General features: G+C 35.1%; 1 protein-coding gene across 1 annotated transcript; it reads right to left on the bottom strand.

The window, feature by feature from the left end:
- Positions 1–424: 424 nt before the first annotated feature.
- Positions 425–8,452, bottom strand: LOC123525895 (alpha-1,3/1,6-mannosyltransferase ALG2-like). Its single transcript, XM_053537930.1, has 3 exons — positions 7,834–8,452; positions 2,757–2,957; positions 425–1,007 (listed from the first exon to the last, which is right to left on the bottom strand). Exons 1-3 carry the CDS (start codon positions 8,327–8,329, stop codon positions 499–501), a joined length of 1,206 nt encoding a protein of 401 aa, XP_053393905.1. The 5' UTR covers positions 8,330–8,452; the 3' UTR covers positions 425–498.
- Between the last annotated feature and the right edge of the window lie 8,020 nt (positions 8,453–16,472).

Below are 16,472 nucleotides of genomic sequence, written 5' to 3'. Positions count from 1 at the left end.
CTCGTATCAGCTGACAGCTACCTGCTGTAATCGTGCTTGGAGGCAAATATTTACAAAAACCTCATGCAAGATTTTAAACTGACACAATGGCATTAGTTTTGATAATTCATTTTGAAAGCAACATGCAAACCATTCCCTCCATTTGTCAGTGTTCTTACATTTTCCCTCACAAATCACACTGATTGGAAAAAAGCATGCTAATTCAGCCTTATATACATATACAGAAAAGAATATAAAAAAAACATGACCACATATATATTTACTGCCTACATACCGTATCAACCTTAGTTTGAACAATAAATACAATCGTCCTACAATATGCAGTAATGTATGAGACAACTCAAGTGTCATATATTATTAAGAAATATATTTGTGACACTGCATCAAAAATTCAGAAATATAAGAAATAGCACTTATACATTTTAGACATTTTCAACAAATTATTTCTGTATTTATTTTTCTTATGTATTACTACATGAAAATGAATGAAAAAATTGCTTATTTAACTAAATCAGTAATAACTGTATTTAGTTGGTCTGTAAATGCCCTGAATGAAAATTTCTCCTCAACATGTTTCTTTCCTGCCTCGCCTAGTTTTTCGGCAGATTTTGGATCACACACTATTCTTTCCATTGCTTCTGCAAATTGGTCAGGAAGTCCTTCCCGAAGGTATCCTGTTTTTCCATCAACAACTGTTTCTAGTGGACCACCACTACTGCAAGCAATAACTGGACATTTCATATACATAGCTTCTATTGGCACTATGCCAAAATGTTCCTTATCTGGCGTGTATATTAAACAATCACAGTTTTCGAGCAGTACTCGTTTCTGCATGTCACTAATGGAACGTAGGAATGTCACATCTTCATTGATACCTAATTTATCACACAGACGTCTAAGCTCTAGATAATGCTCCTTGTTTTCAGTAACTCTTTCATCGTAACCACCCGCCATTATCAAATGAATCCTGTCGCCTTCAGATTTTGAGATCTTATCCTTCAGTTGTCCTGAAAATCAAATGAAATGATAATATTTTATACATTCAATAACTCAAATATTGATAATATTCTTCTCTTAGTTTTAAACTTGCTTTCTATTCCAAGATCAATCATAATGATGTAACTTTATATTATCTGTTTAAAACTGGCGCCAACATACCTTGGTGTTTATTGCAAAGCTTTTAGGTATATTTTGTAACAGCACAGTATTTAGTTATCGAAAACTTCACAGGTTAAAGATAAAACAATAAATAGTTTCAAAGCAGCTTGCTCCAACTTTTGGATTATCATAAATACTGCCAAAAACTTAGTTTTTATTTACAGTCACCATCATTTTAAAGTGCCTCAGTTTCAAACAAATAGAACTGTGTTTGTTTGTTTTGGGTTTAACACCGTTTTTCAACAGTATTTCAGTCATGTAACGGTGGGCAGTTAACCTAACCAGTCTTCCTGGATTCTGTACCAGTACAAACCTGTTCTCCGCAAGTAACTGCCAACTTCCCCACATGAATTACCACAGGTGGAGGACGAATGATTTCAGACACAATGTCTTCTATCAAATCGTCACGGAGAACATATGCGATCCGTATACATAACGCTCTCCCTACTGAGCTAAGCGAGCGGGGGCTCAAACAGAACTGGAAGCTTGCCTGCTTTAGTTTAATAAATACAACAAAATAAATGACCTATTTTTAGTTTTGCACATTTGGAAAACTGGAAATGATAACATAACCATCATTTAACCATGAAACGTAGGCTAAAGCCTAGATAAATCAGATCAAGATTAAATGGCAACTTTTGTGTTAATTGATAAGACTGAGAATTACTATCTATCACGATTAAAAATGTGGACACAGAAAATAAATCCAAAAGTTGTCATAATTTGAGGACCAGATCACTTTACTCTTTCAAAAATATCTCAAAAATAATAAGCAAACAGACCAATTTTTTACAGTGAGAAGTTTCATTGAATTCTACTTCACAGAATATTTTCTGTATATAAAAATGTCATCAAAATTTTTACAACAGGATCTCATTATGAAAACTTGATTTAGGTCCATATTTTTCAAAGAAGTCTAGCAAGACCTCAAGCATACAACCCTATCTTTTTATCGGCCAAACTTTCTTAGTATACCCTAATGTTTTTGAAAAATCCTGGTTAAATCAAATTCTTTACTGTAGAAAAAAATGATATGAACATGCAGAACTACCTTTACTCTAAATACTATCAGAAAATAATGTTCAATTACTTTCACAATCAAGTACAAACTCTAAGACCAAGTTGAGGTCAACTTGTAGTATTGCTGACCTGTAGGTAACATGTATTAACGACCTACTCCGCAGTCAATATTACTTTCAAGGAGATCAACAGAACTATATACTGACTAGGACCTCAACATAAGCTTATAAATCATATCAATATATAAATATAATGCAAGGCTGTTTCAGAGAATACATGTGGACCATTGAATACATCAGACAGGTTTTGCTGACACAGGCATGCAGCAATCTCCACTAATCAAATGAGCATAGCATATTTCTGCAGAGTATAAATTACCATTAATTTTAGTCATTATTAAAATAATATATTAATTGCTTTATAAAAATAACCTTTTTTCACATGAAATGAATATTAAAGTAGGGATTCTGGTGTATTTAGAAGTATACAAATTATATGACAGACTGCTGTAACATTCTAAAACTGATAAAAATGTAAAATCAAATCAATGCCACGTATTTCCAACTTTAGGATCTTACCAAACGCTTGTATTGCCAGTGATAAATTTTTCTTGCGTTCATATCTGTTGATAGACAGGAATACAAGTTTTTTATTGCTGGGTAGAAGATCATCGACAGGTTCATCCACTGGCTTATTGAATGCTGTGAAGTCCGGTATAGGATACAGGACTGATGGTTTACATTTGCCCAGTGACATAAATGTGTTTTGGAAGACAGATGCTGAAAAACGATAATGGTTTACATATTAATATTCAAGTGTTTGTTACCAGTACACAATCATTCAACCCTGTCCTATCTGTATTTTTTAATGATCAAATTACAAACACACCTGAAAATAAACACTTTATTTATTAATAACAGAATCTGTGTCAGACTTAAAAATATGACTTCCTGAGAATATTTTTAGTCTAAATGTGTTCCCTTTAATGAATATTGGTGGTACTTAACCTTTAGCCTGCTGGCAGCATGTGGTTTTGAATTTGCGGTCAGTGCAGACCAGTATCTGCCTGCACGTCTGTGCAGACTGATCATGGTCTGCACTGTTCACTATTAAGTCAGTAAATTTTCAGTAAACACCTCTTTGAATAATAAGTCACTTAGTGATGCTGCCCAAATTGAATGACTGGACCAGTCCATTTTAGAAATTTAGCATGGTGAAGGTTAAATCATATTAATTCCTGATGAAGTACCACACTTCAAGGGCAGAGCATTTCCTGGGGTATATCAAATTTTTTTAAATATGTGTTCATACAAGATGTTCACATTCTACTAGATTTAGCTGAGGAGAAATGTGTTGCTAGTGAATAAACCAAGTAACAAACAGGAGTATGGTCTTAATAGTTTCATTTCATCATAAGTATATGCAACACTGGATAAATTAAGGTAGTGTACCCATAAGGACAATCGGCAATTTTCGTTCCGTTACATACAGTAAGCAACTTTGTCATTCTCAGATTTTGATGGCAAGCCATATGATATGCTTTGAGCTTCTTTCACAGCCAAAGAATGCCGAAACAGCAAACAGGATACAAAGTCATACAGGCAAGTGGTGCTGTCAATTACATTATGGGCCCACTACCTTAATTAACCCTTTACTCCATAGATACTCCTTTTAACGCATCTATGCATTACTCCATAGATACTCCTTTTAACGCATCTATGCATTACTCCATAGATACTCCTTTTAACGCATTCTACTACACTGACAGTTTAAATGAAAAATACCAATTAAATGTATTGGCAATGAAGCCCACAAAAGCATATTTGTGAAGTTTAAACTGTTAATAAAAGATCAGTTTCAGAAAAACTTGTGGTTATAATTGGAATTTATTGATAATTATCACTTTTAATTCAGGTGGCATTTTCTGAAAATCACACTAGACTTTATATATATTACAATAGCTATTGATGGATGGAAAAGTACATAGATGACCCAAAAACAAGTTATTATTTGCATTCTATCATTCAACTATGGCAAATTATGTAAAAGTGAGACAACAGATTGGTGTAATAAAAGGTGTGGTTACCATTACAACCATTAAAATCCATAGATCACTTGTCAACATTATGGAATTTATGCTAATTGACCTGGGCCCCTTGGAAGTGTGTTTATTGTGCACAGCTGTCAAAACAAAGCAATTAGGGTGTTGTTTGCATCATTATTTATGATGTGGATCAACAAATTTTATTGAAAGTGTCTTTGATCAGTGCTTCTTATCAAAACATTATGTAATTAATTAATTTTATGATCTATGAAGTTCTGTAAGTTTGGTAGGGGTGTAGCTTTTAATGATTAATTAAATGGGTTTGCTTATTTTGAAAATCACTTAAGAATGGTGTAAATTCATATAAGAAATTAACTGATTTTACTAATATTCGTTTAGGTATGAACTGGTAACATTGGTTGTGTTCAAAGTATGTATGAATGCCTCTACATATTCAGGGTTTGTTTTACTCTGGAAAAAGACTTTGTGTGAATCAGGACTTAACACCTGAATCAGGACTTTACACCTGAATCAGGACTTAACACCTGAATCAGGACTTTACACCTAGCATCAGTGTTATGGATAAGCTGCATACTCAACACTCAAAAACACTGGAATATGTATGATTTATAACCTTTGTATACAATGTAGGCCCATACTTCATAATTATTCAAAACACCAAAACTGCAATACTTTTAATGTCTGTTCCCTAAATAACTGCAGGGGTGTAAAATTCCACTCGCCAGCTGGCATTGGCGAGTTAAAGTCTGAGTAGGAAGAGTGGACCTTGCTGTATACTCGACCAATCGGGCGAGTGGTTTTTTACGTCCTTACTTTACCAAAATTCAGAAATTACAACTCCAAAACATCAACAAACTTTGAGATGGTTCAGTCGCTACCTGGATTGACTGGAATTTACCCGCGAATCGTAAAGATATCAAAACGTCATGCCAGTAATTTTCCATTCCACAGGCACGTGCGACCTATCGTATATTAAATATCTAATTTACATCGACACGTACACAAAAACTGTGCGTAGTGCATTCATTTTTTAACATTTTCCCTTCAAGTTTTCAACACCTCTTGAGAAATAATACTATTTGAATTCTATAATGATTTTAATAAGATATCGACAGAAATGTAGGCAAAATTCTATAAAAAAGGTCGATTTTTCATATAATCATTTGTAAAAATTCAAACAGCGCGATCTTAGTTACTTATTTCTTTCTAAAAGTAAATAAATGATGAATACTCTGGGCATAAAATTCAGACTTTTGACCAGAAAGAACAAAAGACAGAATAAAAAATAATGAAAAATAGCCAGCAATTACAATACATGGAGTAAAACGATTTTTGGCAAACAGATTTTTGTTAGTGCGGCAGAATAGGTTACGTGACCTCGTGAACGTAAATAGAAATGCGATTTTAAAATAAAGGAATGTGATGTCATTGCGGTTTTTAATAAGTTTTAAATGAATCTTTGTACATGTATTTTTTGACCAACAATTTAAAAGTTTTTTTTGTCAAACAATAATGTAAAATTCCTTGAGGGCAAATAGGTCACAGAGGTAGGATATCCACTATAGTAACTATCGTTTGAGACATTTACCTTTTATACGGGATATAGCACATTTGCTTTTGATAAATTAAAGAAGAAACTTTTTATTGATTTCTATTTCCCAGCAATTTTAAGAGCCGATGCGGTACGATCAGACAGTGATGTGTCACATGGCGCGAAAACATGACGTAATGCCATGACAATCTTGAGCAAAAATACCGCTTTGATCTCCACTTCAGATGTCAAGATACTGACACACTTCTTTTAGCTCTTTGAGGGGGTGTAAATTGATCATGAAAACAAGGTCAATTACTTAGTTTATCAACTGAATAATTACCGATAATCTTTAACGTTTTTTTTTTCATCTCTTTCAACACGGGTGGATGGACGATGATTATTGTGTCCAAATTTTTTAGACACTTTTCAAAATAAATATTTTTCGGGAAATAATACTATTGTACATAATACACCTTTCATAAAAGTGACAGTATTAAAAGTGTCAATTATTAAGGCGAGTGGCTGTTCACTAAGGGCGAGTAGATATTACTGGCTACTAGTCCTGCAGGGCGAGTGGTGTGAAATTTTTTTTTAACCCCTGAACTGGCCAGATGCTTAGACCATTTATTTGTAAAAAGCAATCTTGGGTCACAATATATTTGAACAAGTCTAGCCTCACTGAGAAGCTTATACAACATTTTGTGTGTATCTGTGCCGTAATTGCGTCAAGAATTACAAACATACCAACACAGGACAGAGAAGTTTTACAAGATTTAAAATCCATTTAAGTAAAAGATATCCTGTTCCAGTGACTTTCTATCCCCCTGAATCCTATTTACCACAACTTTTTAGGGGCGTAGGGACGATTTGAACATTGGGGCGGCGGAGAGGGGGGTGGGGTGGGAGTTGGGGTCCCCCTCCTATGAACGGGGTCCGGGGTGGCCCGGGGAAAATTTTGCATATAGCAAGAGTAAATGGTGCAATCTAGCGACTTGTTAGACTGCTCAGTATTTGTTGAACCTCGTTTTTTTTTTTAGTTTTCAACCCTATTTACAGTTTACTATGTTGAAACACTGTAATGGCAGTGCGATGTTAGATAGGACAATGTCTTGCCAGGGTAAAACCAGTAATGTCCTAAGTAGGGGATCTAGCACAAGACCGTGACTTAAAGGGGTAATCCAATCCTTGTGGCATTTTAGTCATTAAATGGCATTATAAAGGTAAAACGCGGTTCACTGTTTAAGGCTGAATGAACGGAGTTCAGGTTTCTTTTACCAAATGATCGATTTGGAAATGCAAAATTGCGAGGCTGAATGGCCTTTTATATTTTTATGCAGAAGCTGTAATACTTGTTAATTTAACTAGATCTGTAAAGTCTATGAGGATTTTTCTACATTTTATGCGTTGAATTTAATCATTATGATTGGTGCCTTTGACTTTCAAACAATATGTTTAAGTGTCAAAAATATTTAATATATTTTATGTAAAGACATCTAAAGATCCCGACTTGCGTTTGTGTTTTACTCAAGATACCGTCCTTTGTCGGCAGAATTTGAGACACAACATTAATTGCAATTTTGGATGTAAGCAATTAAATACGATTAACTTTCATTAATTAAATTAATGTATTGCCTATAATCTGAGTCTGTGGTGCGTGAAAATACAGCGACCTTGGTCATTGCGGATTATCGACTTGTACAATACCATGTCATCAAGGTGGTCTAGCATGGTGTCAGCGATATGACAAGATTCTGTGTACATCTCAGTCTCCTATGCACTTAACGATAAATGGAAGACCGCTGTATTTATTTTCAATTATATTTTCTAGCCTTTTCAAAAATTTACGAGTTCGGCATTTTGCCGCTTCTCGAAATATTGGGGCGGCAGGTGCCGCCCCAGCTCCTACGCCCTTGCTTTTTTGATACTTTCTAATTTACATTCATGCTTTCAAGACTGTGTTTATTACCACTAGGTAAAAAAAAGTCACCAAACTGATTTTATTTTACAAATTAAAACTTCATTGGTAAAGTGATTCATTCTTTTTATAAATACCCACCAGTAAATTTACTGTTCACAAGAATAACGTGTGCCATCCCAGTTGTCCATTCCTCTAACAAGTCTATAGGCGCTCTGTAGATTCTTTTCAAAAGAGTGTCCCTCTTGGCAAGTAACATGTCAGGAAAATGGCAGTAAAATAACACTTTTCCTTTTGAACATTTCAGTATTGGCACACATGCTGATATTTGGTCACAGAAAACAATATCAAAAGCAATGTCACTGAAGAAAACCAGATATACTGCTGCATACACCATGCGTACATATGTACAAACAGCATAAAAACGTCCTAAAATACTTCTTGGTAACCAGTCACCCGCAACAGTAACTTTAAAACTGCCATCGCGAGTTTCTTTGAAGCAGTGGCTAGGGTCGTGATGAGCTGTCACAAACTCAACTTCATGACCCCGAGACTTTAATGCAAGCGCCGCATCTACAACGGCCTTTTCAGCTCCACCAATACCCAGATCTGGGTGCAAAAAGACAACTTTTGGCATTTATAAGACAACTATTCGATTTCCAGTTTGTACAACACCAAAATTGAAGAATTTATGTCAGAAAAACTGCAGACTTCGTGTACAGGAAGTTGACACCGTTTCTCGCCTTCTTTTGAAGAATGTCAGTCACTTCGGTCCCAAGATATTTCGACCCCAAGACAATTCAAGCTCAAAATCCAAAATCATATGGTAAGACTAGAGAAAATGCAGGTGACGGTGTTTAGTGTTACCCGACCCACCGAAAAACACTATTCTAAAAAACTATTCTTTATAAAAAATTCCACGTCCCATTTTTTCCCCTCCACTATAGCCTTCACCAGCACCTGTACATTATGAATTATATAGGCCTTGTTTTTCAAGGTAAAAAGCGTCAGGATCGGAGCAACCACATTTGAACTTCTAAAAAAAACCATTTTGAATTATTTTAGTGATACAGGTGCTATCATTACTCGTGGCACTGATAAAACAAAAAAAGAACATAATAACAGTATTAATAGAGGCCGTGATTATTTCGACCCAATTCCTCCTGTATAAATGCCTCGCGGTTATGGTGGAATTGCCATTCTATGGAGCATAGGCGTAGGAACGGGGGGGGGGGGGGGCAGCGGGGGCCAGGCCCCCCCAAAGCTAGGAGAGGGTGGGGCCTAAGTATAGTTTGGCCCCCCGAATATTTTGGAAAAGAGATATAAATTGCAGTCTAACATTTACTTAGCATCATATAATTCTTTTCAACCTGATTTCTGATTTGCATTTGGCCTTCCCTTGTATTCTGACTAAAAATGTCTCTTTCCGTAGTGTGAGTACTGAAATCTGTACGCGCCACGCCAAGAATCGTTTACATTTTATAAAGATAATATATCACTGAGCGCAATCACTACAGTTCCGGTTTGAGCGTCTGCAAAATCAATGTAGGCCTAACTATTAAGCCTGTTTACGCATGTAAACGTTATGTATTTTTTTTGTTTTTCATTGTCCATTCAAGGGAAATAATATTTCCATAACTTTATACCACAATTAGACAAATGCAGTGCTAACTGATTGTATGTCCAGGGCTTCAACAGAAGAATGTAAAAAATGGCACACTTAATTAGAACAATACATAATATGATTGATTAAGACAGTCCAGTGCCTAGTCGTATGTGTATCATCAGAATAACTCAATGATTGCTAAAACATAAAGGTTTGAGGGGCCTATGGCCCAATTAATCCCTGTACAAGGCTTTGAGGCTTTGTCACGAATAATGCACTGAGGATACTTTGCCGCTAACCCCCACCCCCCACCCCCCACAAACCGCCGGTCGAAAAGGTTTGGCCCCCCAAAGTTAAACTCGCTCCTACGCCCATGTGGAGTATAGACATTGACAATTTAGTAACAGTGCTTCCTGATGGAAATGAGAGGATTATTTGCATTGAATTTAAGTCCGACTTGTATAATTTGTTGATCATCTGTTTATATGCCATCAAGAGGAACCTCCCACTCTTGAGTTAAATTTTGAAGATAATTTAGAATTACTGCGTGTTATTTGTCTGAAATATAGGAACAGTCACAGTATATTGATTGGTGGAGACTTGAATGTAGATTTATCAAAGATGTACAGTTATTGTAAAGATAAACGCTAAAAATACATGCTCTATTACTGGAATTTGATATTAGTGGAAAAACATACTTGAGCCCAAGAGGTGATGAATGCACTGAAATAGACTATTTTTTAAGCCTCTAGCAAATGACTCTTTTGGTACAAAAATAGTGTTGAAAGATATAATTAGTAACTGTTCTGATCACTACTCAATAACAATATCTGTAAAAAAAGTTCATTTATGAAAACTGAAACTAAAAAAAAGAAGTGAAATACTACACCCCGAGAATTAGATGGGATAAGGTAGATAAGGAAGAATATGCAGCCATGATTACACAAAACCTAAATTATCTTAAATTCATGGATTTTAAGGATCCTGAAAGTGTTTCTAAGTTTGTCCTATCTTTCTTGGCAATCATTACAAAAACAATGAAGAATTTCAAAGTTAAATCAAAAAGACTGAATTCTAACCCGAAATTGAGAGTCTGGAACCAGGATATTATAGCTAAAGCACTAAAACTGTTACGGAAATCGTATAAAGCACGGAACGCGGAAGGCAGACCACGGGAGCTAAATGATTCACGGTATTGTACTATGAAATCGCAGAAAAAATATTTAGATCTACATGTAGAATTGAGAAGGCAAGACGTAAAAAAAATGAACATGAAGAAATTCTAAATACGCGGTTCAAAAATCCAAAGTTATTTAACAATCTGGTAAATAAACAAAAATGTAAATCCTCTGATGATATGGATATGCTACATGTAAATGGTACTGTATACAATGGTGCTGCTTCCGTGATTGATGGTTTTTATGAACATTATCAAGCCCTGGCTGTTGAATGTGAAACTCAAACCTATGACAGTGAAATTATCCAAATACAACAGATTGTTTCTAGCAATAAAGTCAATCAAGTTAGCATGGATGAAATATGCAATTAGCTCCATAAATGTTGGTTAAGCTACAGCCTTTTACGATCTGTCAGTTTGGTGGGGAAGATCTTCATGTGATGCTACTACAGATTATTAACTATATTTTCGATAAGGTTGAAATTTCATCTGTCCTGAAAATTGGTGTTTTATCTTCTGTATTCAAGAATAAAGGATCATGCAATGATTTGACTAACCATAGAGGTATAACTCGTGAAAATCATAGAATCTATAATGAAGCAGCGTATAGCCGTACTGATTAAGATTTGTCATAGTCCTTATCAGCGTGGATTTACAAAGAATACTTCATGCAACCATTATTGTTGAGGAAATTCCCAGAAACTCCAAAGACGACAATACTGCTATTGATATTACCTTTCTGTACGCAAAGTTAGCATTTGATGTTGTATGCCATGATCATCTTCCACGTCGAATGTATCAAATCGGTATACAAGACAATCATTGGACACTTTTGAAGAGTCTTCATGAAAGAACTTCCAGTGTGGTCAAATGGAATAATAAATTAACTGATGTCTTCAGTGTTAAACAAGGTGGAATCTGAAGTGCAGATTTATATAAAGTTTATGTAAACCCCTTAATTTGTTGAAATCTTTAGCAGCTACAGAAATTAGATCTAACATTGGAACTGTGAGATGTAACGCCAGCGTATGCGCTGATGACATCACTTGAATTCAAGTTTAACTGCTCATACACAAGTTTTAATCAGCATAGCTAAAGAATTTTCAAAAATGGAAAAGTACACTCTTCAATCAAAGAAAACTGAAGCCTTAAGGGTACACCCCCGTAAATCTGAGTTCTTGAACAATCTTTTAACTGGAACTTACACTGTTTATGATAATGAGATTAAGCATATAACGTCTTCTACGCATTTTGGGATCAAGAGGTCAATAACAATTAGTGCAACCAGTAGTGAGATTTGTTGATAAAAACATTTCAAAGGCTAATAGAACGATGTAGTTTTATGCCGTCAGGATTACACGGTCATAATGGCATGGACCTTTACTTGATGTTACATCTGATACAGTTATATGTTGTGCCAGTATTAACCTAGGGTATTGAGGTGATACTTCCAAAGGGAATATACTTTGAACGGTTGTAATTTATCAAAAGAGGCTTCTGAAACACGTTTTATCTGTACCGACCAATACTGCTGATTCAGCTGTCTATATTCTGTCAGGATTTCTTCCGGTCGAGTCACAAATACATTAGAATGCATTGGTTCTGTTTAATAACATTTGTTTACAAAATGACCAGTCAGTTGAAAAGGCCGTTGCTAGAAGACAATTTTGTGTTTAATCCATGAAACGTAATGGCTGGTTCATTGAGATTAAGAAAATATTCACGATGAATAACTTGATCCTCCAATTCAGAAGTTATCATGGTGTTAATAAGGTTGTTAATGACAACTGGAAAGTCGAAATACTCGCCCTTGCTAGTTACAGTAAAAGTTTGAAGTTCGTAAACTGTGATTTATTTCAACCTGGAAAACCACATCCTCTGATTAGAATTCCTTTAAGATCATCTCACGATATCACAAGATTTCCTGTAAAATTGAAAATAGCATCCGGAACATACATATTACAAAGCAATAGGAGTGTGTTCAGCCAAAATCAGATTAGGCTTAATCCACTCTGCCTCATGTGTAACGAAGAGGCCGAGACTTTTGAACATTTTATACTTCACTGTGGTTACTTACAATCCATTCGTCAGCCTATTATCAGTGACATTGAATTTGAATTTGACTCACGGCAACTTAATCAACAATGGTGCAATCTGGACATTGAAGAAAAGTTGCAAGTTATTATTGACTGTACACATCTGTTTCGCGGTGTGAAATTGGAAAGAGTTGAAAAGTCTAGAATTCCATTGCAAGAGATTTGTTTTGTGGCCTTCATAGTATGCAGCTATTAAGAAACCTAAAAGAAAGTACTCTGACATCCGAGCTTCCGGCGAGAAACCGCCATATTTTTTTTATCTGAGAATCGAAACAAGTGATTATATATGTACAAATTTAGTGGATGTGTTATTCATGGTTTTGGTTTTGGATTAATCGATATTAGAGTATCTTTATGTGGACAGTTTATAAATACGTGTATTCACATTTATTCCATACGGGAAGATAAAGACAGAAGAAGAAGAAGAAGAAGAGAATGATGCAGTCAGAAGTAGCCTAAATTGCATTTTTGTCCTAGATATCTATATATACACAACTATGTAGCAGCATGAAACGTTGCAATTAATGAAATAAACATGCATACAGTTGGATATTATTTTTATTTCGCGTTATCACAAACAAACATAATGCCTCATTTGTTATATGTTTTCATAACGAGATAACAAGTGCCTATGTATATATTAGCATTATTTTAGGAACAAGAGCTCGGCAATATACGCCCAAACGGTTATATCAGAGGAGGACGGATGCAATGATCTAAAGGAAACAAAGAAAAAGCAAAATTAAAGTGGGTGGGGGAGGCAGGGTGTGTGCAGTAGTGGTGACAAGATGCTAAAAGGCAAGAAACTAAAAAACAAAATTGTCGCTTTGATGTTATCGCTCTTAGAAAATGTTCAACTTACTTTGAAATATAAAAGTGTTATAGACATATTGTTAACGTACTTTTAACGTAATAGACCAGTAATGACTGAAAACGTAATCTGGTTTTAATGCACTGATTCGGCAATCTACGGACATAAAGTAACTTTCCGAAACAAGCATCGCATACATAGAATACTTATTTTGTTCCGGTGCACTGAGTATTTCATGTAAACGATGTGAAATGATAAACAAAGCAGGCATGTCTTGCACGCATTTTTGTCGATCATCATTCGCATTTTTTTTTTCATATGACCATATATGGCATCATGCATACAAATGGCGAACGAAATTTAACGGGATTTCGTATATGCATGATAAAAGAAAAAGGGTTGACAACTCCAGTTCTTTTGTCAGCATGTCTAACTTCACATGTATGCAAAATAATGATAATAACAATAATAAATAATGAAGAAAAAATATTGATCCATAGAGATTCTCATGTTCTGACCTCCATGTAACAATTGTGAACAATTTTATTACATGACTGCGTTCTACATGCCAAAACAAAAACATCTACATGCAACACATGAATTGCATTATAAGATTTTATGTCATTTTAAACAAAACTTACAACAAAGACGCAAAAAATATCTACATATTCCTACATTAATATTTCATTCCTACAGTATTTTGAAAAGAACAAATTCTCTGAATTATTACTATCACGTTAAGTGAATGATCGCGCAGCAAAATGAAAACTGTAATATATGCTTTATATTGTCTTTAATCAGTAGCTGCTGTGTGTGTATATCCAGACAATGTGTATTACCTCCAAGTTTTTTTTCCGGAAAAATGAATATAATCAGAACTTCCAGCACTGAACGCAACAAAGGTCTATTTGCTTCAGAATTTATATTGGAAATCACTTTTAGCTCGACTTTTCGATTTCTTTTTCAGATAGTGGAGCTTTTGCACTCACCCACTCGTCTGTGTCGGCGTCGGTATCGGCGTCCCGATTTGGTCAAGTTTGGCCTAGTCGGTTCCAAAGTGTCACCGCTTTCAAATTCAGCCTTTGCTTGATTTTCGTATTATCATTTTATCTCGCTGGTACCAGTGGCAACAACCAGGATAGTTTATTCTTAGTAGCCAACCTTGCATTTATATTTACATATTTTGGCAGTTGTAAAAATAGAGAATATAAGGTTACTGTCGGATAAATTTAAATTTATTAGGCGAGTTGAAGAAAATATATTAGGCGAGGCTGCTGCCGAGCCTTATATATTTTCGTAGACGAGCCTAATAAATTTAAATTTTTCAGACAGTAATCTAATATTCTATTTATCCTACGTGCTAAGAATATTGGGGCAAAAGTCGTTGGAAAGACCGACAGCGTGCAGACTTGACGTCATATATAACGTTTGCAAGTGCAATAAAATTTGCGGATAAAATAGAAAAAATGCAATAACTTTTTTGTTTCTGGATAAAAACTTTTGATATTACCACTTATTTTCTTAGTTAGAACATTTCCAATACAATGATAACGGTTTCATTGAAAAATTCGGAAAAAATATGTTTTCAAAATTTCCGGCTGAAGTGCCGTAAAAGTGAAAAATAGCAATAACTTTTTTGTTTCTGAAAAACAACCTATAATTTGACCACTCATTTTCTAAATTCAAACATTTCCAATACAATAGTATCGGTTTCAGTTTAAAATTTTGATAAAATATATGATTTCAAAATTTCCCGCAAAAGTGATATTTTGACACTGACTGAATAAAGCAAAGTTTATTAGGCAGGGTGATATTGTGCTATATCTTGTATAAGGGTAGGATAAATATCAATATTTAACTCGGCGTATTTTTCGAAGCGTTTGATTTTACGTTCAGCGTACCAGATCTGTTGATACACATTTAAAGGCTTCTAAGTAGTGAGGTTGTTTCAGGACATCGCTATCGCAATCTTTGATCAAGAAATAGAGAACAAGGAGGAAAATGAAATATTTTTGTAAAACTTTATTCTTAAAACAATTTTATAAAAGCGACATTTAGATCCTTTTTAAACAAAATGTAAAAACTAAAAGACAACATGAATGCTATGCGCAATTCTTATCAAAGGTAAAGGTGCCTACATGGGACTGAAATTCTCAGACTCTGAGAATCAAACGAAAATCATATTGTCTGTAAGCTTATTTATCGCCACGGGTATTCCATATGAACTTCTCCTCCAGAACACTGTTAGTAATGTTACTGGGAGTCTAGTGACAGATACAGAAAACAGCTTCTTTGTTGTAAAATACTCATGAGCGGGACTCTTATCCCAATATTATTAATTCTTTAATTGGTGTACGGCGGCTTGAACACACGATCCCTATAGTTTCATAGCTAGACAGTCTTACCGACTGACAAGTTCGTCCGCTCTATGGAAATACTGCTTCCTCAAAATGTAAAGGCATAAAGGAAATAAGGGAACCGGCACGGGGACCATCTGCCGGTTTATAAGACACTATTTTCCCCTTCAGATGATCACAGAGGTATGCGTAAGAGAGGTTTTCATTTGAATTTAACTGTGGCTGTATTATGACATCTTATGTAACAAAGATGAAAGAGAAGGTTGTATTCTCAATTTAATAGTAGAACCAGGTCACATCATTTTAATTGCCATGTAATTCTAAGAATGTTGTTCGGAAATTTCGTGGAATTTCATTGTAAAATCATAAGTATAATGACTTATCCAAAATTTGTGAAATTTGGTTAAAACATAGCGCTATGTGTTATAACCATTTTACAAAATTATTATTATCTGAAACTGCTTGATCGTCCACTCTACCCGTCCGACCTTGCGCCGATGGAATTCCGCGTATTTCCTGAGATTAAAGCGATCCTTCGTGGACATCACATTGGTAGCACAAAGAGAGAAGTAAGTGGCTCATCGAATGGACAATGGTACAATGACACTTTCCAAAAGTAGATCATAAGTCGACATTTGTTGTGATTATATTGAAAAGGTGCGACGCCCGCGTCAGAGTTCAGTGGCTACGTCAAAGTGTGCTGACGCCCGGCTCAAATTTCAATGCATATTTT

The sequence above is a fragment of the Mercenaria mercenaria genome, chromosome 3, assembly GCF_021730395.1.
Source record: "Mercenaria mercenaria strain notata chromosome 3, MADL_Memer_1, whole genome shotgun sequence".
Classification (NCBI taxonomy): domain Eukaryota; kingdom Metazoa; phylum Mollusca; class Bivalvia; order Venerida; family Veneridae; genus Mercenaria; species Mercenaria mercenaria.
This window is presented reverse-complemented; position numbering and strand designations above follow the sequence as displayed.